The sequence below is a fragment of the Jaculus jaculus genome, chromosome 17 (assembly GCF_020740685.1).
Source record: "Jaculus jaculus isolate mJacJac1 chromosome 17, mJacJac1.mat.Y.cur, whole genome shotgun sequence".
In the NCBI taxonomy this organism is placed as follows: Eukaryota; Metazoa; Chordata; class Mammalia; order Rodentia; family Dipodidae; genus Jaculus; species Jaculus jaculus.
The window spans coordinates 54,518,607-54,540,819 of NC_059118.1; the positions used below are offsets into that span (position 1 = coordinate 54,518,607).

At 49.6% G+C, this 22,213-nt stretch overlaps 1 protein-coding gene and 1 pseudogene across 1 annotated transcript; both read left to right on the forward strand.

The window, feature by feature from the left end:
- Positions 1-3,692: 3,692 nt before the first annotated feature.
- On the forward strand, positions 3,693-21,853 carry LOC123455565 (annotated as a pseudogene).
- Positions 14,032-16,230, forward strand: LOC123455533 (sperm motility kinase X-like). Its single transcript, XM_045136364.1, has 2 exons — positions 14,032-15,421; positions 16,157-16,230. The coding sequence occupies exons 1-2, from the start codon at positions 14,032-14,034 to the stop codon at positions 16,228-16,230; spliced, it is 1,464 nt and encodes a 487-aa protein (XP_044992299.1).
- Positions 21,854-22,213: the final 360 nt, after the last annotated feature.

The following is a 22,213-nucleotide window of genomic DNA, read 5'->3' on the forward strand; positions in this document are numbered from 1 at the left end:
CAAATGCTCCCTCATGCCCCATGCCACGGGCTACCGAAGGATGCAGAGCTCATCAGTGGATTCCAAAGTGTAGTCTACTTAGTATGGACTCGCAGGGGAAGAAATAAGTAAGATGTCAAATGAGAGACACTCAGAAAATCAGGAAAGCTCTATATGTATGCACAAACAGGCCTCCTTCTCATATTTTATTTTTATTAATTAGAGAGAGATTGGGCATGTTAGGGCCTATAGCCCCTGAAAACAAACTCCAGACACATGTGCAACCATGTGCATCTGGCTTATGTGGGCACTAGGGAATCAAACCTGGGTCCCTAGGCTTCACAGGCAAGCACCTTAACTACTATAGGATTCTTTTTTGTTGTTTTGGTTTTCCCAAATAGGGTCTTGCTCTAGCCCAGGCTGACCTGGATGGAGTTCATTCTATTCTCAGACTGGCCTCAAACTCACAGTGATCCTCCTACCTCAGGCTCCCCAGTGCTGGGATTAAAGTCATGTGCCATTATGCCTAGCTTATAGGCTTCTTTAAAAATTAAGTTTAAAAAAAGGTTTATTTACTTGCAAGTATAGAGGAAGGAGAGGGAAATTGGAAGAGAGAATGGGCTCGCCAAGGCCACCTGCCACTGCAAATGACCTTTGTGCATCCGGCTTTACATGGGTACTGGGGAATCAAACCGTGGTCCTTAGGCTTTGCAAACAAGCACCTTAACCACTGAGCCATCTCTCCAGCCCACCTTCTTGTTTATTCTTTTATTATTACAGCACGGGGATGAACTTTAAGAATAAACTATGAACTGAGCATGGTGGTGCACACCTTTAATCTCAGCACTCAAGAGGCTGAAGTATTAGGATCTCTCTGAGTTAAAGCCAGCCTAGGACTACATAGTGAATTCCAGGTCACCCTGGGCTACAGTGAGACCCTGCCTCAAACAGCAACAGAAGCCCTTGGTTTCCCACCAGGAATAGATGGTAAGACCCTATTGCTGAAGACTCCACATACTTGGGCTGCAAGGTCACTGAGAAATCCTGCTGGAACTGAGCTGATAACCTCCTCCATGTAGACCAGCTGACAGAAAGCTGGGAGAAGCTATTCTACATGCAGTTCAATGGGAGAGAGAGAAATCACCAGTGAAGATACTCAACAGTGGACACTGCAAGCCTTATATTTACCCTGCCAGGCCAAATGAGCCAATGGGTGCAATAGTGGCATGTCTGTTATGGGGGAAACCAACCACCCTCTAATTTGACTGAAGGCCCCCTCCATGGGAGGGAATACATCCCTGATACTGAAAACCTACAGCAGGGTTAGTCATGAGCCCTAGTGGTGCAATGTCTACTGGTGTCTGGCTAAATGTATGCTCACCAAACTGCCCAGTAAGCATTTCTCTCACTGTTAATACCCATATATTAATGCTACTCTCACTTTTGGTTAGAGAAGCTTCTCATTTCAAATGGCAGTGGCCTTGGGATGACTCAGAAGGCACCATGGTGCTGAGAAGAAGTGACAGAGGAGTGCTCAGCATCGAAATATCTCTATCACACCTTCCAAGGTTCAGGGTCCATTGTGGAAGAGATGACAGAAAGAATATAAGAGCCAAAGGAAGGGTAGGACTCCTTACAGTGTGCTCCTCCAGACACAAAATGGCCTGGATATCCATGACCTCACAGTACCTGACACTACCTACACAAGGCCATCATAATAGGAGGAAAAGATCATGACATCAGAATAAAAGAGAGACTGATTGAGGGGGGGGGATATGATGAAGAATGGAGTTTCAAAGGGGAAAGTGGGGGAGTGAGGGAATTACCATAGGATATTGTTTACAATTATGGAAGTTGTCAATAAAAAAATTTTAAAAAGAAAAAAACAGAAATAAGTAAACTATGGGAATGAACTATGAGAAAGAACTGTGGGAATATTTCCTATGGGCCTTACAAATACTTTTCCGACATTATTGCCGTTAGATGCTAAGTTTCTTACTTATAACTTGCCCTAAAGTTAACCTTACAACTCTGTAATCTACCTGCTTAAAGCAATGTGTCTAGGTTTCTCTGGAATTCTTTTACATATTATCTTAGGTTTAGTCTTATGATGGGGTTGTAGTGGTAAATTTATTCTCAATTATAACACTTAATGATATATGCCTTCTAGCCGAGTGTGGTGATGCACTATTTTTTTTAAAAAGAGAGAATCTTTTTTTATTGTGTATTTTTATTTATTTATTTGAGAGCAACAGACGGAGAGAGAAAGGCAGATAGAGAAAGAGAATGGGCACGCCAGGGCCTCCAGCCGCTGCAAATGAACTCCAGATGCATGCGTCCCTTGTGCGTCTGGCTAACGTGGGTCCTGGGGAATTGAACCTCAAACCATGATCCTTAGGCTTCATAGGCAAGCACTTAACTACTAAGCCATCTCTCCAGCCCGAAGCACACTTTTAATCCTAGTTCATGGGAGGGAGAGGTAGGAGGATCACTGTGAGTTTGAGGCAAGCCTGAATCTACATAGTGAATGCTAGGTCAACTTGGGCTAGAGCAAGACTCTACCTAAAAAATAATAATAATAATAATTATGTGTGCATTTTAAAGGGTTTTTAAATCTTAGTTAGATATGATGACACAAGTGTAGCTCCAGTTAATTGGGAAACTGAGGCAGGAAGATCAAGTCTGGAAGTTCAAGTCTAGGCTGAATGACATAGTAAGAATAAATAAGCAAGCTGGGCATGGTGACACACACCTTTAATCCCAGCACTTGGGAGGCAGAGGTAGGTGGATCGCTGTGAGTTCAAGGCCACTTTGAGACTACAGAGTGAATTCCAGGTCAGCCTGGGGTAGAAAGTGAGATCCTACCTCAAAAAACCAAAATATAAATCAATAGAGAGATAGATGATAGGTAGGTAGGTAGGTAGGTAGATGGATAGGCAGGCAGACAGACAGACAGACAGGCAGGCAGACAGACAGACAGACAGCAAACAAATACATAAATAGTGCTTCTGGGTGTGAATGCTCTAGAACACATGCTGGCTCCCCTCCCTACCTCTCTAAGCATCAGGGTTCTCTATCTGTATCTATTTGGGCAAGGGCAAAATGAATTTGACATCCACTAACTTCAGCCTCCCTACAAAGTTAGGTACTGAGGTCAGCTTACTAATTAAGAGGCTTTTTAAGGACTTTCCCTATCCGCAGAGAAAATTAAGCCCAGGAAAGAATTTGGCCGGGCAGCATTCACATCCTACTCCCGGCGTCTCCAGGCAGCGTCCACGTGCTCGGGCCGAAGCTCGCAACCTGGCAGCGCTGCTTAAGCAAACAAGCCGGCTCGGTTGGACGCAAGGATTAACAGGAAGCCGGGGAGGGACGCGCGGCCTCCGCGGCGGGAGGAGGCGACACCGGGTCTGAAGTCCGCGCACCGCGATGACCCGCCCGGTGGGCGCCTCGTCGGCCAGCGGCTTCCCCCGCGGGACAGACAGGCTCGGTGCCGCCGCGGCCGCAGCCGCCCCGGGCTGTGCGTTTTCCTAGCGACGGGGCAATGGCACCGGGCCAGACACGAGTCGGGGAAGAGCGGGATTCAGCCGGAGCGCGGTAAGAGGGCCGCCCGAGGACCGCTGCCCGGGGACGGGAGCCGCGTCCACCGGGGCCGGGGCGGCCATGTGAGCGGCGCAGGTCCGCCCCGTCCGCCGGATCGCCTCCTGCCCCGCACGATGGGCGCGGGCAAGTACTGCCTGTTCGGCACGTCTCTGGTCTCCGCGCTGAGCCTGGTCCTCGTCTACCACGGGCAGCTGCGGGCGGGCGGGCGTCCTCGGGGCGCCCCGCTCAACGCCTCGCTGCTCGCCGAGGTCTGCCTGCGGGCGCTGCGCGGGGCGGGCCCCGAACCCGCGGAGAGCGCGCTGAGCCCCGGCGCGGCCCCGTCCTGCCTCCAGTACCGGCTGCGGAGCCACTACATCACCGAGGCCCTGTCGGCGGAGGAGGCGCGCTTCCCGCTGGCCTTCACGCTCACCGTGCACAAGGACTTCGCCACCTTCGAGAGGCTCTTCCGGGCCATCTACATGCCCCAGAACGTGTACTGCGTGCACGTGGACAGCAAGGCGGCCCCCGCGTTCCGGGGCGCCGTGCGGCGGCTGCTGCGCTGCTTCCCCAACGCCTTCCTGGCCGCCAGGACGGAGCCGGTGGTCTACAGGGGCTTCTCCCGGCTGCAGGCCGACCTCAACTGCATGGAGGAACTGGTGGCCTCCCCGGTGCCCTGGAAGTACCTCCTCAACGCCTGCGGGCAGGACTTCCCCCTGAAGACCAACCGGGAGATCGTCCGGTACCTGAAGGGGTTCTTGGGGAAGAACCTCACCCCCGGGGTGCTGCCCCCGGCGCACGCCGTCGCGCGGACCAAGTACGTGCACCGGAATTACTGGATCGCAGAAACCCCCACGTGCATCGGACGACCGCGCTGAAAAGCCCTCCTCCTCACAATATGACCGTTTACTTTGGCACTGCCTATGTGGCCCTCACGCGAGAATTTGCCAATTTTGTCCTCAAAGACCAACAAGCCATGGATTTGCTCTCGTGGTCCAAGGACACCTGCAGCCCCGATGAGCACTTCTGGGTGATGCTCAACAGGATTCCTGGTATGTCCGCTCGCTCTCTGCTTCTCTCTCTTTCTCTCTCCATCTCTCGTTGTTTTTAAAGAAACATGGTCTGACTGTGTTGCCCAGGCTGGCCTTGAACTACTATCTTGGCCTCTTGGGCAGCTGGGATTACCAGTATGTGCCATCATGCCCAGCTTCTTACTGTTTTCATTAATAAATATGTAGGCGATGGTGAGTAAATTGCCCTGAAGGTGGTAAAGGAATTTTTTTTTAATTTTATTTATTTATTTATTTGAGAGCGACAGACACAGAGAGAAAGACAGATAGAGGGAGAGAGAGAATGGGCGCGCCAGGGCTTCCAGCCTCTGCAAACGAACTCCAGACGCGTGCGCCCCCTTGTGCATCTGGCTAACGTGGGACCTGGGGAACCGAGCCTCGAACCGGGGTCCTTTGGCTTCACAGGCAAGCGCTTAACCGCTAAGGCATCTCTCCAGCCCAAAAGAATTTTAATGCCCAAGCTTCTTTACAGTTGCGATGTCAGTGTTTTAGCATGGAATGTTTATGTTGATTTGTATTATTAACTTTAGTTTTTATTCACAAATAATGATATACATATACAATATGATACAATATACACTGTGATTTTTTTTCCAAAATAGGGTCTCACTCTAGCCCAGGCTAACCTGATGCTCACTCAGTTGCCCCAGGCTGGCTTTGAACTCATGGTGATCCTCCTACCTCAGCCTCCTGAGTGCTGGGATAAAAGGTGTGTGTTACCATGCCTGGTTTCAGTGTAGTAATGTTTTGATGCTTTTAAACAACATGGAGTAAGTCTAGCTACTTAGCATATTCATGACTTTGCTTTTTTATCATTTTTATGGGAAGGCATTTAAAATTATAGCAAAATACACAAAATATCACCATTGGCTCGAGTCATCCAGCTGAGCAGTGGGTCTCAGAACCCAGTCCTCTGAGCTTCTGGATCCTCGGATTAGCAAGTCTCCACTCCATCCCCCATCGCCGTTCTACTCTCTGCTTCTTTCTATGCGTTCAATTCTTTTAGGTTATACGTATATTGCAACAATAAGGTCTTTTGTATTTCTGTGCCTAGCTTTATTAAGTTTTCATTATGTCCTCCAGAGTGGTAGGCTGATCCCAGCACTTGGGAGGCAGATGTAGGAGGATCACTGTGAGTTAAGGCCAGCCTGATGCTACTCAGTGAATTCCTGTTCAGTCTGGGCTAAAGAAAGAAACTACCTCAAAAAAGTGGGGGGTAGGGGCTGGAGAGATAGCTCAGCAGTTAAGGTACTTGCCTACAATACCTAATGACCTGGGTTCGATTCCCCAGTACCCATATAAAGTCAAATGCCCAAAGTGGCACATGCATAGTCGTTTTGCAGTGGTTAGAGGCCTTGGTGCACCCATTCTCTCTGTGTCTCTCTTCTCTCTCTGTGGGCAAATAAATAATAAAAAAAAAAAACTTTTAACCAAAAAATTATCATGGTTTATTGTTTATAATTATGGAAGTTGTCAATTTAAAAAGTTAAAAAAAATAAGAAAAAGAAAAATTAAGCCCAGATCTCCTGAGAATGCAATGGTATTTGAAACCAGAGCAAAATGTTATAAATAAAATGAGTGACCATCTTAATATTTTTGCCCCTTCATAGTTTCCTTCCTTAGCTAAATCCTCATCCTCTCAAGAGGAAACAGGCATTAGTGCACACCTGTTATCCAGAATGTGCAGAGTCGTGGCAGAAGGATAAGGAGTCCAAGGTCACCTAGTAGACTACTTAGTAAGTTTGAGGTCAACCCAAGCTACATGAAATCCTGTCTCCAAATAAAATTAATTAATTAATTTAAAAGTGGGAGCGAGATAAAGCCTTAATTTTTTGCATTCTCAAGTTCTTTCCTGGAATTGAATCAAAAATTTAAAGCGGGGTGAGGGGAGTGTGCATGCCTTTAATCCCAGCACTCTGGAGACAGAGGTAGGAGTACTATCAAATGCGCTCTAATTAAACTGGAGACCCCCCCTCCATGGGAGGGAATACATGCCTGATACTGAAAATCTATGTTAGGGAAGCCATGAGCCCTAGGGGTATAATGCCTGCTGGTGTCTGGCCAAATGCATATATTATGTTCACCAAACTGCCTGGTAAGCACTTCTCTTAATGTTCATACCCATATATTAATGCTGCTCTCACTTTTGGTTAGAAAAGCTTCTCTTTGCAGATGGTGGTGACTTCTGGGATGACTCAAAAGGCACATCGTGCTGAGAAGAAGTGACAGAGGAGTGCTCAGCACTGAAATATCTCTCTCACACCTTTCAAGGCTCAGAGTCCATTACGGAAGAGGTGGCAGAAAGAATGTAAGAGCCAAAGGAAGGGTAGGACTGCTTACAACGTGCTCCTCCAGACACAAAATGGCCTGGATATCCATGACTTTGCAGTGCCTGACACTACCTACACAAGACCATCATAATCAGAGAAAAAGATGATGACATCAAAATAAAAGAGAGATGGGCTAGAGAGATGGTTTAGCGGCCAAAGCACTTGCCTGCAAAGCCAAAGGACCTAGGTTTGATTCCCCAGGACCCACATAAGTAATGGTGCATGTGTCTGGAATTTGTTTGCAGTGGCTGGATGCCCTGGCGCACCCATGCGCTCTCTCTCTCTCTCTCTCTCTCTCTCTCTCTCTCTCTCTCTCTCTCTCTCTCTTTCTCTCTCCCCCTTCCTCCCTCCCTCCCTCTCTCCTTCTCTCTTCCTCTGTCTGACTCTGTATCTCTCAAATAAGTAAATAAAAAATAAATATTAAAAAAGTAAATAAATAAAAGAGAGACTGAGAGGAGGCAGGATATAATGGACAGTGGAATTGTGAAAGGGAAAGTGGGAGGGTGAATTATCATGGCTTATTGTCTATAATTATGAAAGCTTTCAATATTTTTTTAAAGGACAAAACAAAACCATTAAAGCTGAAACACAGAAGCCACAGAACACACAACACTAAATCAGACTGCTAACAGGCCCACTATGGCTCAGGGAACATTGCAGAAGAGGGGCGGAAGGATTGCAAGAGCGCAGAGTGGGTAGAAATACCCTGAGGCTCAGGACCCCACATAGACGCCATCATGACCCCACAGTGACCACCAAGAACCCCTGGAGGAGGCCTGAAGGGGAGAGGGGCAGGAGTGCAGAGGTGGGATGAAGGGATCTGGAGGTTAACCTTTTATAAAATAATAGTTAAAAAAGCTCTCCGTGCAGGCGTGATAAACCCAAGCCTTCTCTCACACACAACCTGATGGTCAGATTTCTCACCTGTCCTGAAGTCGCCTTCCTCTCCTCCCATCTCTAAGGGCTGGAGCCTAAATGGAAGTGGGCAACCAGCAGCCAGGTACACGTCCCCACAGAGGGGGTGGCAGTTTTCTGGGAGCTGGTTTGTGTACCTCGCTGTGTGAGGGGTAATCTGGCAAGACTGTGGCTGAGACTGTAGGCACCAGGACACTGAAATTTGAGCACCTGGAGATGTGGACAGGCCAGACCTCACAGGCCTCATGGCTACTGATGGGATTTGAATTTCTTCCTAAGGGCTGTTATCAGTATGTGCTTGAAGCAGACAGTTGCCCACATGGTTGAGAAAAGTAACTAACCTAGTTCTTAGAGTCAAAATGTGAGACCAGACACTGGGATGTGCCTGGTTGTGATTGGACCATTTCTGGCTATGACCTCAGTGCCATTGTGAGGAATCCAAGGCCTGTGCCTATATGAGCCCCTGGCTGAGGCTGACTTTTGTCCTTTAGTGGTTGGTTGGAGGAGAGCACAAGGACTCAGACTTCGAGTGTGAGAGACTTCTTTCTCCCTGTGATCCATTGGAGTGAGACATTGGTGATCTGGCGGTGGGGGTTGGGGGGGTCTTGTGTGGTGTATTGTGCAGAGCCCAGAGTAGAACATCAGGTGTCCCCCTAAATTGTTCATTCATTTATTTCCTTGAGACATTGTCTGTCAGTGATTCCAGAGGTTGGGTTTTCACACGCCCCCATGATCTCCTGTCCACTCCTCACAGGACTAGGGTTGTAGAGCTGTGTGGCATGCCAGGCTGCTTATGTGAGTGCTGGGGATCCAAAGTCAGGTGACCCCTCTCCTGCCCACAGGTGAGCCTGCTCACCAGCCCCGGAATTTTGACATTGTGAGTTTGTTGTCCAGTTTTCTGGTTCGGGTTTTGGTTTCCTGGTTTTGGTTTTCTGGTTTTATTTGTTGGGTTTGTTTTTTTAGGCAGGGTGTTAGTTTAGCCCAGGCTGATGTACAGCTTACTCTGTAGCCCAGGCTGGCCTTGAACTCACAGCAACCTGCCTCAGTCTCCCAAGCGCTGGGATTAAGGTTGTGAACCAGTGCATACAACTTTGCCTTTCATGTCTATTTATTTATAGATGGCGTAGGGTTTTATTTTTTCATTTTATTTTCTCCTATTTCTTTATTCTTTCATTTTTCCTTGTCACTTTTTAAAATTTTTGCTAAGTGTTCTTTATTTAAATACTTTTGTTAGTATACGTTAATTATACAAACTAAGAAAATCCATCAAGCCAGGCATGGTGGCGCACACCTTAAAAATCCTAGCACTGGGAGGCAGAGGTAGGAGGATCTCCATGAGTTTGAGGCCACCCTGAGACTACATAGCGAATTCCAGGTCAGCCTGGGCTGGAGTGAGACCCTACCTTGCAAAACCAAAAAAGGAAAAAAGAAAATTCATTTTTGTCTCCACACTTACTACAGTACCTTTGATCGCGTTCACCTGCTCTGTGACATTTTCTCCCCCTTCTTTCTTTGAGAAAGGTCCTCCCTTCCCTCTGAGCTCTCCGGTTTGCTGGAGCTCCAGTTGCTCAAGTGTTCCTTTCCCTTTCCTCTGTCTTGTCTGCTCCTCCTGCCTACTGGGAGGAGCGTGTTCCGGCTTCTTGCTCTGCCCTCCCCTGAGATGAATTCAGATGAGAAACCCAGTGTCCCGTGTTAGACAGGCAGAGTTACTGCAGAACACACGAGGCTCTGTTGTGGGGTTCAGTGAGCAGTGGTCAAAGGGAAAGACCCTTTCCTGACCTGCATGTTGATGTGGGCTCTGCACTCTTCTCTATGGCCTCCAGGACAGACAACTTTCCCAGGGGAGTTGTCCTGCTCAGGACTGAAGCCCTTCTGGGCTGAAAGCTGTTTGACCCTGTTCATATCAGTCCACCCTCTTTTGAAATCCTGGGCTTCTGAAGAGCAATCGGATGTGGGGTTCACAGGGAAGTTATCCTACTTTCTCTTCCTGTCAGTTCCACAGCTGGTCATCACAGCCCTAGGGTGTCCAGATGGGGGGGGGGGCGGGGCAGAGAATTTTGATTTTGACTCAGCATCACAATGTCAGTGAGGACCCACCATCCACTGACACCAACCCCTTCTGAGTTCAAAGAAGAGGAAATTGAGTACCTTGAGTGTAGACATGGTTAGTCCTTGAAAGGCTACGTTATTACAGGGATTTAGAGTCCACATGAGAGGCCCTGGCGGCACCTGTAATTCACTGTCTGGCTAGCACACGTCCACCGCCATGGCCCCCGGAGCATCAAGCCCCAGAGCCTCTCAGGGTCATGGGCACCGTGGCTTTATTATTTATTATTCAGGTGGACAGCGTCTGCTATGGTTTGGCTGTTAAATGTTTCTGAACACAGGCTCATGTGTTTGAATACTTGATTCCCCGGAGTTCGGGGAACTTGTGGAGCACTAGGGAGGTGAGCTCAAGCAGGACCATGCGCTTGCAGAGGGGTGCGGGGTGCTGGTGCAGTCTCACCTCCCCTCAAAGCCCCAGTGACCCCATGTGCCAGCTGCTTCCTCCCCATGCATTTTCTGCTCCCTCAAAGCATGAACCGAAATCGGTCCTTCCTCCCTTAGGTTTTCCTTAGGGATCCGGTCACAGAGGTGAGCAGAGACCTTGGTTGGGGTAGGAGAGAAACCACAGGCGGCTGTGATCAGCTCTGACCCGCCCGTGGACTGCTCTCACCTCACCAGGGACCCATTGTGAGGCGTTAAAGTCACATGACCACACAAACCACTGTCTAGGACTGACTTTTCTGGCTTTTTCCTTATATTGCAGAGAAAGTTGAAGGTGCAAGGACTCGGATTTTGGAGAGACTTCCACTTGGTGAATATTTGGAATTGATACTTGTCATCTGTTACGCTGCATTATAGTGAGTTTGGTTGCTGGGTTGTGGGTCTTGGTTTTAGAATTTAGTTTTGTTTGTTCAAAGTAGGGTCTCACTCTAGCCCAGGCTGACCTGGGATTCACTCTGTATTCTCAGGGTGGCCTCGAACTCACGGGGATCCTCCTACCCCTGTCTCCTGAGTGCTGGCATTAAAGGCATGAGCCACCCACGCCCAGCACTTTTTTTTTTTACTTTGTTCATTAATTATTCATTCCTTGGTTCTGGTTTTTTACTTTGTTTTTTTGGTTTCTTTTTCATTTTCTTTTTCTTATTTTCTTATTTTTTATTTTGTAGAGAGTGAGACAGAGAGATAGAGAGAAAATTGGTGTGCCAGGGCCTCAGCCACTGCAGTCAAACTCCAGATGCTTTCTCCACCCAGTGAACATGTGTGACCTTGAACTTGCCTCACCCTTGTGTGTGTGGGTTACACAAGATCTGCAGAGTCAAACATGGGTCCTTAGGCTTCTCAGGCAAGCACCTTAACTGTTAAGCCATCTCTCCAGCCCCATTTTTCGTAATTATTTATATTTTCTTTTTGAATCATCTTTATTTTCCTTTGTCATTTTTCATCTTGGTATATTTTTTCTAGCTTTTTAAATTTAATTAATTTATTTGAGAGAGAAAGAGAGAATGTGTACACTATGGCCTCTAACCACTGCAAATGAACTCCAGACACATATGCCACCTTATACCTCTGGGCATGTGGGTACTGGGGAATTGAACGTGGGTCCTTAGGCTTTGCAGGCAAAGTGCTTTAGCTGCTAAGCAATCTCTCCAGCCCCCATCTCTAGTTTTAAAACTTTTATTAGTACATATTAACTGTACAGAATAAGGGACTTTATGATGACAGTTCCATATGTGCCTATACTGTATTTTGTTCATATTCACCTGCTCCATTACATTTCTCCCTTCTCCTTTCCCTTTCCATAGCCCAAAAGCACACCTCTTTATACTCAGCACCTCCCGCAGATTCTGCATGAGAGAAAACAGGAGATATTTGTAAGACTGACTTGTCACACATAACACATTCATCTTCCCTTCCGTCTATCTTCCTAAAAATGATAAAATTTCTTTCTTCCTGATGGTTGTGTATGTGATTCTTTCCTTTGATTTTATCTGTGTGCTTTATTGGTTATCAGTTGGTGATGTGGAACCATCTTCATCCTCAGTGAACCCATCTTCATCATGGCCCTTTTGGTTTTTGTTTGCTTTTGTTTTTGCTTTTCAAGGTAGGGTCTCACTCTAGCCTGGGCTGACCTAGAACTCACTCTGCAGTTCCAGGCTGGCCTCAGACTCGCAGCAGTCCTCCTCCCTCTGCGTCCTGAGTGGTGGGTTTAAAGGTGTGCCACCACACCTGGCCTTTTCAGTGTGTCATCGAGTTTGGTGTGAAATGTTCAGTACTCTCAGTGAGGATTTTCATCTCTGAGTTTCTCAAGGAGATTGGCTTAAAATCTCTTCCTGCACCATTATCTGATGTTGGAATCATAATACTGGCATTGTAGAGACAGTTTGGCAGTGTTCTTTCCCTTTCTGTTCTAAGGAATAGTTTGAAGAATACTAATGTTCTTTCTCCTTTAAAGGTGGAATGTGGGGCTAGTAAGATGGCCCAGCAGTTAAAGGCACTTGCTTACAAAGCCTGATGACCTGGGTTTGATCTACCAATACCCATATAAAGCCAGATATACAAAGAGGCACATGTAGATAAAGTGTCAGGAGGCCCTGACATATCCACACTCACTCTTTCTCTTTCTTTCTCTCTTACATATTTTTTTTAATGTGAAATCTGCCAGTGAGTGGTCCTGGGCTTTTATTTATTGGGATTTTTTTTCATTGCTATTTCAATATTGTTATTTATTATTGCTTGGTTTAGCTGTTTTATATGTTCTTGATTCAAGTTAGGTAGGTCATATGTGTCTAGAAATTTCTTTCTTGCAGATTTTTTTTAATTTACTGCAGAATTAATCCTCCAAACATTTCCTGGTGATTCTCTAGAACTCAATGGTACCCATATTAATATCGCCTTATTTTATTTCTGATGTTACTTTTAATATTTATGTATTTGAGCAAGTGAGTCAGAGAATGAGAGAGAGAGAGAGAGACATAGAGAATAGGAATATCAGGACCTCCAGGAACTGCAAACAAACTCCAGACACAGGCACCACCTTGTGCATCTGACTTACGTGGTCCTGCAGACTCAAATCTGGGTTCTTTGGCTTTGTGGGCAAGTGCCTTAACTGCTAAGCCATCTCTCCCATCCCTATTTCTATTTTATTAATTTGCATCTTTTCTCTTGGTTAGTTTGGTAAGAGCTAGTCAGTTTTTATTTGTCCTTTCAATAACTAACACTTTATTTCTTGGATCCTAGTTATTCTTTGTTTCCGTGTCATTGATTTTAGCTCTGGTTCTTAGCATGTTGGAGTTTGTTTGCTCTGTTCTTTTTTGCGTCTGTGTGATCTTGAAATTCATCAGGTTGTTTGACAGATCTCTGGGTTTTTAAATATTTTATTTATTGATTTGTTACACACAGAGAGAGAGAGGCAGATAGAAAGAGAATGCAGCACACCAGGGTCTCCAGCCACTGCAAACAATGTCCAGATACCTGCGCTACCTTGTGCATCTGGCTTTTACGTGGGTAATGGAGAATCAAACCTGAGTCCTTTGGCTTGGCTTGCAAGTGCCTCAACCACTAAGCCATCTTTCCAGCCCCAGATCTCTGGGCTTTTTAATTTTTTTTTTTTTTTTTTTTTTGAGACAGAGAGGGTGAGATAGAATGGGCATGCCAGGACCTCTAGCCACTGCATATGAACTCCAGACACATGCACGACCTTGTGTATCTGGCTTATGTGGGACTGGGAGAGAATCAAACCTGGGTCCTTAGGCTTCTCAGGCAAGCGCCTTAACTGCTAAACCATCTCTCCAGCCCCAGATGTCTGTTTTTTTTTTAATTTTTTTAATTTTTATTTATTTGAGAATGACAGAGAGAGAGAATGGGCATGCCAGGGCCTCCAGCCACTGCAAACAAACTCCAGATGCATGTGCCCCCTTGTGCATCTGGCTAACGTGGGTCCTGCAGAATCAAGCCTCAAACTGGTGTCCTTAGGCTTCACAGGCAAGCACTTAACTGCTAAGCCATCTCTCCAGCCTGATGGCTGGGTTTCTGACATAAGAATTCATCACTAAACACTTGCCTCTTAGACCTGAGGAGGTGTGCGGACAACTTCCATTCAGTATTCAAGAGAGAGGATGGAGGAGGACCAGAAGGCCAGCTCCCCTGATGAAGAGGAGACCATCACCTCTGACTACCAGATTTTACATAAACTGGGCCAAGGCAGTTTTGCTGAGGTCAATCTTGCATGTCACCTGCCTACAAATATTTGTGTGGCTATTAAAAAACTGAAAAGGGGCAATGACTCTGTAATTAAGAGTGAAATACTTGCTTTGAAAGCCATGGATCATCCCAACATTGTCCGACTGTACAGCATAATTAACACACAGGAGTTTACGTATCTTGTCATAGAGAACGCTCCAGGAGGAACCCTATTGAATCATGTGCTCACAGCAGGCACACTGGCAGAGGCGGAGGCCCAGAGACTGTTTTCACAACTAGTGTTGGCTGTGGCACATTGCCATGCCAAGGGATTTGCCCATCGCGACATCAAGCCCGACAACATCTTGCTGGATAAGAAAAATAGTATCAAACTGTGTGACTTTGGCCTCTCGATTCAAGCCACTCCTGGCAAGATTCTTAAGCGATGCTGTGGTGCAACCTTTTACTGTGCCCCAGAAATGCTAGACGGTCAGGGCTATGATCCCAAGATGCAGGATATCTGGAGTCTGGGAATAGTACTCTATTTCTCAGTCTCCGGATACCTCCCGTTTAAAGGGGTAACACGCTCTAACCTAAAAGAACATATCTTGGTTACGTGTAAACAAAAAGACCTTGGCCTCCCTTCAGGACTGTCAAGTGACATAGTTAACATCATCCACACCCTGTTGACGGTTAACCCCAGGTTGAGGCCCGCAATTGATGACATCAAGACCCACCCTTGGTTGACGTTTGGTGGAAAACCTGCCCAGCCCCCCTGCAAAGACACACCCGTGGACAGCGCTCACCACCGCATTTCTCTCCTGATGAGCATCCTGGGCTACAGTGCCGACGCGCTCACGCAGGCGCTACACGACAAGACCTACGACAGCGTGATGGCCGCGTACTTGATCTTAAAGCACGAAAGTCCCTGGGGAGAACATGCTGAAGGGCAAAGTGCATCGAGGTTCTCCAGTGGTGTGGTTAGGACCCTGCTGGGAAGACCGGTCAGCGAAGGTGCCCGCCCTACACTCGCCATATCTGCCAAGCCACACGGCCAGAAAGCCACTGGTGACAGGCAGAAGCACAGCTGCCCTGACATCTGTGCCCCACAGCCTGACTGTGCTGTGCCCGAGGTGAGCGGTTCTGCCGAGCCCAGCAGCAGCTTGTCTGGAAGCAATGCACTACCAGTGGACACATCAGCTCCTGTCTCCTCCAGTGTGCCCTCAGAGTCTGTGACCTCCAGTAGGCTAGGTGACATAGAAATTGAAACTGATGACAATTGCACAGAGGATGCCAGCCCAAGAAGCCAGTCTCCAACCAATCCTGGTAGTGCTGGCTCCCATCAGACAACTGGGTCACATCAAAAGGCCTCTGTGGTGTCCAAAGAAATGGAGATTACAACCAAGAGCAGCTCTTCCTCTCCACATAAACCACACATGAGTCCCAGAGGCTCACTTGAGGGGGAGAGCACCAGAGATGCCGAAGAACACAAGAGTGCATCCCGCCATGATCCACCACCCCAAGCTGCCGGCAGAGTGTTTATTCAAAACATTTACCACGGCTATAGGAGACTGAGGAGCAGAATCAGGAGATGCTTCAGAAGTCTCTGCTGCTGTATAAAGGAAGAACGAGCAGTGTCCCAAAATCAAGTGGCTCCAGTCAACGGGGAGGAGAATGGAGCCACAGGAAGCCAGGTAGGTGGGCGATCATGGCACACTTCTACATTTTATGTTATTGATGCTTTAAAAATTATCCTTTGCAACTAGCAAATATTTATATTTGTTTATGGGATATGAAACTTACTGTATCTTTCACTCGAGAAGGACCAGCCTCCAGCATCATCCGTATGTGGCATCTGAGACAGTTGAGTGAGAATTAGACATCACAAGATGACAAGCCTAGAGGCTGGGGATGGAGGGAAGGAGGTGGAGAAAGGGAGGAAAGTTTCAGAGGGAGGACTGTGGACGGCAGCTCTGGTACAGCAGGGTAAACACAGCCCAGGATCCGTCCTCTGGATTTGAAGGTCACGATGAGTCCTTCCTTTGTGTCTTTTTGCTTCAGGGATGAGCTCTGTGGTCTGGGACCATGGAGTGAGGGTCAGCCTGGATTCTTCAGAAAGTACCAACAAGAACTGAAGTCCAGGCAGCAAATGACCACACACCTGGCCCAGACAGCCTGGTCCGGCACAGGAGAGCAGGTATGGCTATTTGCGGGAACTGTCGCCCAGAGGAAATCTGGCTGGTACTTACCGCCTACAGCCTCCTTCTCAGAATGGAGGTAATATGGGAATCAAAGATGAGGAAAAAGGCTGGGCGAGGTGGCACACACCTTTAGCCCAGCAATGGGAGGCAGAGGTAGGAGGATCACCATAAATTCAAGGCCACCATGAGCTACATAGTGAATTCAGGTCATCCTAAGCTAAAGTGAGACCCTACTTTGAAAAAAACAAAATAATAGTAATAATGATGATGATGATGATGATAAAAATGAAGAAGAAACAGGGAGCTGTTTCTGATCTTGAAGGGGACTAGTTTGGATGCAAGTTCTGTTCCTACCAGGGCGGGCAAGGTAGCAACCATGTATCTGTTGCCAGTCCTTAGTCACCTGTCAGGAAAACATTTCCTTTCCTCCTAATGAGCATCAGGGGCAGGAGCCCTCTTCTACCTGTGGCCTGAGCTACAGCCCCTCACGACATCTGCGTCTGCCACTCACTGAAGCCTTTGGTCTGTCAGCTGCCCTGTGGCTGCAGCGGCAGGACTGAAGGGGAGCACATGGCTCTGAGGGTCGAGGCCTTTCCCCAGTGCCAGGCGGACCAGTCCCTTCTTCCCTTTCTCCCTCTCTCTCTCCCTCTCTCCCTCCCCCCCCCCCCCTCTCTCTCTCAGTGTTCCCCCAAGCTGAGGCTGACTGGCCCTGTGTTAGCTTTCTCCTGCAGACTGGCCAGATTTCTCTTCTCACGAAGGTGGCCCTGACTCTGCTAAAGGATGACATCTCCGAACAGGCCCGAGGGAGACCACGGCCCTGCAGGAGGTCGATGGTATTCAGTGGTGAGTGGAGCTGGGAAAGGGCGGGCAAGCTGGAAGGACGTCTGGGTCATCAATTTCTTACGATCCGTCAGTTGTTTTCTGTCCTTCCTTCTATCCACCTATATCTGCTTCCCGGGATTCCAGCCCATCTCATGTTCCTCTGGATTTGTCTCTCATGACCTGTCATTTGCTGCTTGTCCTGCTTGGAGCTGCTTCCTAGACAAGATTTCCTGACCCTACATAGACCAAGCATCCCTTTGTCCAGTCTTAAAAATCACACTTCCCCAAGCCGGGTGTGGTGGCGCACACCTTTAATCCCAGCACTCGGGAGGTAGAGGCAGGAGGATTGCCATGAGTTCGAGGCCACCCTGAGACTCCATAGTGAATTCCAGGTCAGCCTGGGCTAGAGTGAGACCCTACCTCGAAAAAAAAAAAAATCACACTTCCCTCATCCATCTTTTCCTTTACCTTCAAGTCTAAACTGTTCCTTTGGTCCATTTGCTGGTCATTTGTCTCCTGTGCTGTGATCTCCTGTGAGTCCACATGGCCCAGCTCTCTGCCCTGTGCAGCCTGGCCCCGATGTGCCTGGGCTCCGAGTGTGCTGTGTGTCAGCCTGTCCCAGCCCTGGGGGAGAAGTGATCCCTGCGCTTTCCACAAGACACTGGGACTTAGTGGTCTTCGCGGACACGGGAAGTGTTTGGGTGTGTCTCTCAACATGGTCTTCAGGTGGTGGGCTGCTGCTGCCCACTCAGCGGCCCTCTTCCGACCTTGTTGGGCTGTTAGTATAGAGTCAGAGTGGGGCCATCTTGTGTCTGGCAAGCAGCAGGTCCTGCTCTGAACTCAAACCCTGCATTGTGTCCTCCGCCTCCTGGTTCCTGGTCAGGGTCTGGCTGTGGGTCCTAGCGGCACCAGAGGAGGTCTTTCCAGGTGAGCTGGGGCCAGATCCCCCCTCAGGTGATTAAGCTGAATGTTGTTTCCCACAAGACATGGGCTCTGTGCTGACCTCCAAGTTCATGTTGTCTGACCTGGCATAAAAATACGCCATGTTCAGAGGTTGTTGGCCCTGGCAGAAGTCAGGAGCTCCCTGCAGATGCTGCTCAGGGGCATACTTCTGCCATGCCAAAGTCATGCATGGGGCTGTCCTCGTGCGGGCTGCAGCAGGCTAGCCCCTGACGAAGCTCACTAGAGCAGGTCAGGGCCTTCCGGTTAAGCAGCTAGTGGTGTAGAGGAGGAGACGGGTCTGGGCTGTCTCCTTCTCCTGCCCTGGGAGATGCATGGGGACCAGGGCTGCTTTGTGTACACCCAAGGCCCAAAGCTTGCCAATCTGCCCAGCAGTGTCACAGGCAGCTCCATATAGCTGACTGTGGTCTGGCCCAGGTCTTTTCTCCAGTTGAACATCACCTCTTACAGACACCAGCAAGCTATCAGGTATTACCTCTAGCCCTCTAGATGACAAAGTGATGCCTCTGGCCCACTGGTCCAGGCATGGCTTGTGAGCCTTGGGGAAACTGAAGTAGCTTCTGTTCAGACCAGTGGCCCGGCCATGACCTTGACCCCTCTTTCCCCCAGGTAGTACGGAACTCCCAAGTCCCATAAGGTGCCCACCATTAGGAGCAGCATGTTGACCTGTGGTGAGTGAGACCCCCAGGGCAGGTGAGGACATGTGGGTCTGGGAAGTCTCTCCTGGGTAGAGCAGGCTGAGCAGGCTGGGGCTGGTGTTCCTCCCATGATGGTTTTGAGGTGGGTGAGGGACAGTAAGAAAAGGTGTTGTGCCAATAGGGGAGCTTCTGGGCTTGGGTGAGGTGGTCTGAGACTCACCATGTACACTGCCCAGCTGGCATGTGCTGGCTCAACCTTTTCTTAGAGGTGGCAGGTGGTTTGTGGCGCCCAAGGGCCTGAGATTTGGATATTTTCAGTTCTTACACAGAACATGGAAAAGGAGCCGTGTGTCCGACAGGAGGCTCTGAATTCTCGGATCTGTCGGTGGTGGCTCAGAAAGTAGAGCCAAGGACTTTGTTTGGAAGTCCACATGTGAAGCCTCTGGGCCTTGGCCCTGAGGCGGTGGAGCTGGAAGGTAGGTCAACATCCCATGGGGGAGACCTCAGCTGCTTCCACTCTGTGTGCACAGGGTTGTGGCCAGGCCATGTCAGAGCTCTGTTGATCAGTTGCCCTTTCCTGGTAGAGAAGGACACTGGACAACTGAGCTGAGTACTCTGCATCATGGGCGCCCCAGCCCTCAATTTGGATGGTTTGTAGAGACTCTTGGCAAGGCGAGTGGGGGCAGGCTGGCTTCATTTCCCAGGAGGAAGTGGATTCCTCCTCCTGTGCACCTTCTCCGAGGGCCACAGCCCCCCTGACCAACAAGGACCATTGTCCTGGCCCTACAGGGTTTACTTCCCTCCTGGACTCCTGGGGCAGCAACCAGTTCCTGCCCTGTGCTTAGTGCCTATCACAGCATCTCAGCACACTGGCCATGGAGCTGGCCTCAGAGAGGATGGTGGGTGGAAAAGGAGTGAGGACCTGAGTGAGTTCTAACAGGGTGCAGAGCTGGCGAAAATATGTAGAAGCTTGAGAAAGTGAGGGCCTGAGAGCTGTCATGGGGAGCAGTGAGGTGGGGTCTACTTCTGCTCCTCTTCTTACTCCAGCTCAGGAGTCCATGAAGCGGCATGTTTCATGAGGTTTATATGGGTCAAAGAGCCAGTTAGGATGAGTCTTATTGTGGAGGGATAGGCCTCGTTGGTTGATGGAAGGAGAGGCTGGCTCAGGAGGGAGCAGCCCACAGGTGAGCTGAGCCTCTAGATGTGACAAAACAGGAAACTGTTGCAGAGGAGCTGCTGGCCGCCATCCTGCACAAGGCTGGCCGGTCGCGGGTTCTAGTCCTGCCAGAGCAGGCACGGTGGTATCCCATGGTCCTGTCTCTGGTGACTATGTAAATGTACAATTTAAAAGTTACTTTCTCCTATTCCGTATCATGCGGCCTGTGCCAGGCATAGCCCTGGGCCCTGCCATCGACAGCAGCAGGCCCATTCACAGGTGCCCTGCCCACCATGCTGAGGCGGCGCCAGGCACAGGGTGCGCGTACTGTGGGGCAGAGTCTGGAGAAGGGCGTGGTCTCCCGGTGTAGGCCAGGCGTGAGCAGCCATGCCAGAGCAGTGACTGCCGCAGGGGAGTGGTGAGCAGGGTCTGGGTGAGGGCGCAGGAGGGCTGCTTCGGCCTGGAAGGCAGGGAAAGGTATGACGTTTCCAGGGCATGGGCAGTCTCATTTCCAGGGGCCCTGCCCCTCCAGCCTGGTGGCCCCCCTCCCATTCTCAGCATCAGTGTCTGTGGGGTGCACCCCCCTTACCCCAGCCAGCAGCTCCTGTGGTGGTTGGAGTCTGAGATCCCATTGCTGTCCCCAGACTTCCAGTTGCTCCTCTGCCTGGTCGCTGCCAGATCCTCAGCCCATTTTGTGACTTCTATACCTCGCAGGAGACTTGGTTCAAGCAGAGCAGATGCCGCCCGACTTTGGCCAGGGCCTCCTGTGGGTCTCCCTCCTGGACCCATCCTTCCACAGGTGCTGCCAGCTGGGGCAATGTCACCCTCTCACCTTGATTTCCATTGTCATTCCCCATGTCTGCTGTCGTCCTTCCTGCCCACATTACTTCCTCCCAGCAGCGGCCTTCCCTGGGCCCGTGTCCCCAGCACTGGCTCCCGACAAGCTTCCTCGCCTCCCCACAGCCTCCTTGTTGCCGGAAACCGGGGTGTTCGTCTCTTTCTCTGGTCTATCACCCGCCCCTCTGTGCACAAGGCAGAGCTCGGCTCTTCCATTCCCTGCCATGTCGTCACCTCAGGACGGTGTGACAGATGTGAGGTCACCCAGGCAGGGCTGGCCGAGGCGGGGAAGGAGGCTGGGGCAGGCAGTCACTGGGGTCCTTCCACCTCCTTTATTTGCCCCCCAGGTCCTGCTGCCCGGGCATAGCTCACAGCTAGCTGCCCTGCTGGACAAGCTTCCCGAGTTGCCAGTTCCTCAGCACCCAGGGTCAGCTGCACCCTCATGCACCCAGTGCCTCCTCACAGCCAGTTCTTCCTCACGGACCGGCCTCTGGAGGAGCCGCTGGGGATCCCAGACCCTCAGCCCAGATGGCCCTGGTCCTTTCTGCCCCAGGAGGACCCAGGCATGTGCCCCACCTCTGCCTGATTTGATTGCAGAGGGAGGCGGGAAGAAAGCAAGAGAGAGCAGACGCCTCTGTGTGGAGGGCGGCGAGAGGTGGATAAATCCCAGTTTCCATGGGAACTGAACTTTGAATGAATTCCATGGGAAAGTGCACCACGTCCGAGTGCGCATGCAGGTTGGCTGTAGTGAAGGAGAGAGGCACGACTTGGTTCATGGAGAATGCAGTGCTGTGCTGCATCCAGGAAGCTTGCCAAGCCAGCCGCCAAGGAAGCCTGCCAGCTCAGTTCTGCCCAGCACAGGAAGCAGGAGGAGGGGGATTCACGGTCCCCTTGGCCATTACCTTGGTCTCCTTACTCTCTCTCTCTGGTTGGCCAAGAAAACTGACTCTTATCATATTTCACATCCACGCCGTCAATGGTGTCATGCTCATGACAAGAAGGCCCACAGCCTGCTGACTTGGGCACAGGTCTGCAGCATGGCCAAGTCCACCTAACAGTGGTGCCACCTGCTCAGAGATGACCCTCCAGGCTGACTCTATCAGAGACATGCCTGTGGTAGCTACACCTCAGGGAAGAGCAGAGAGAAAGCTGTGCTCATGTTAGGGACGGGGGGGGGGGGGGATCACCCAGGTGTAATGTCAATCAGGGCCATGTTTGCCCGGAAGGCTTCCCATGTTGTGCCTCACTCACAACTGGGTGTCCACTTGGAAGGGAGGGACCAGAAGTCTAGGCCCGGGATGGACGGGCCAAGTCCTGCAGTACACACTCCCTTGTCACTTTGCTAATTACTACCGTGCCACAAGTTGAGGTGAACCAAGAGGCGGCCATGCAGTTAGGAAACTAGCATCATGGAATTCAATAAATCTCAATACTACCCAGCCAGCTTGCTCATTTTTTTAAAAAAGGGATTTTCTATTTTTTTTAATTTTTATTTTTATTTATT

Excerpts from the sequence above, each read along its gene's own strand:
- LOC123455533 (XM_045136364.1), top strand. The coding sequence starts at position 14,032 with ATGGAGGAGGACCAGAAGGCCAGCTCCCCTGATGAAGAGGAGACCATC. Across the intron at positions 15,422-16,156 it reads CCAGTCTCCAACCAATCCTG|GGATGAGCTCTGTGGTCTGG; the intron begins GTAGTGCTGGCT and ends TTTTTGCTTCAG.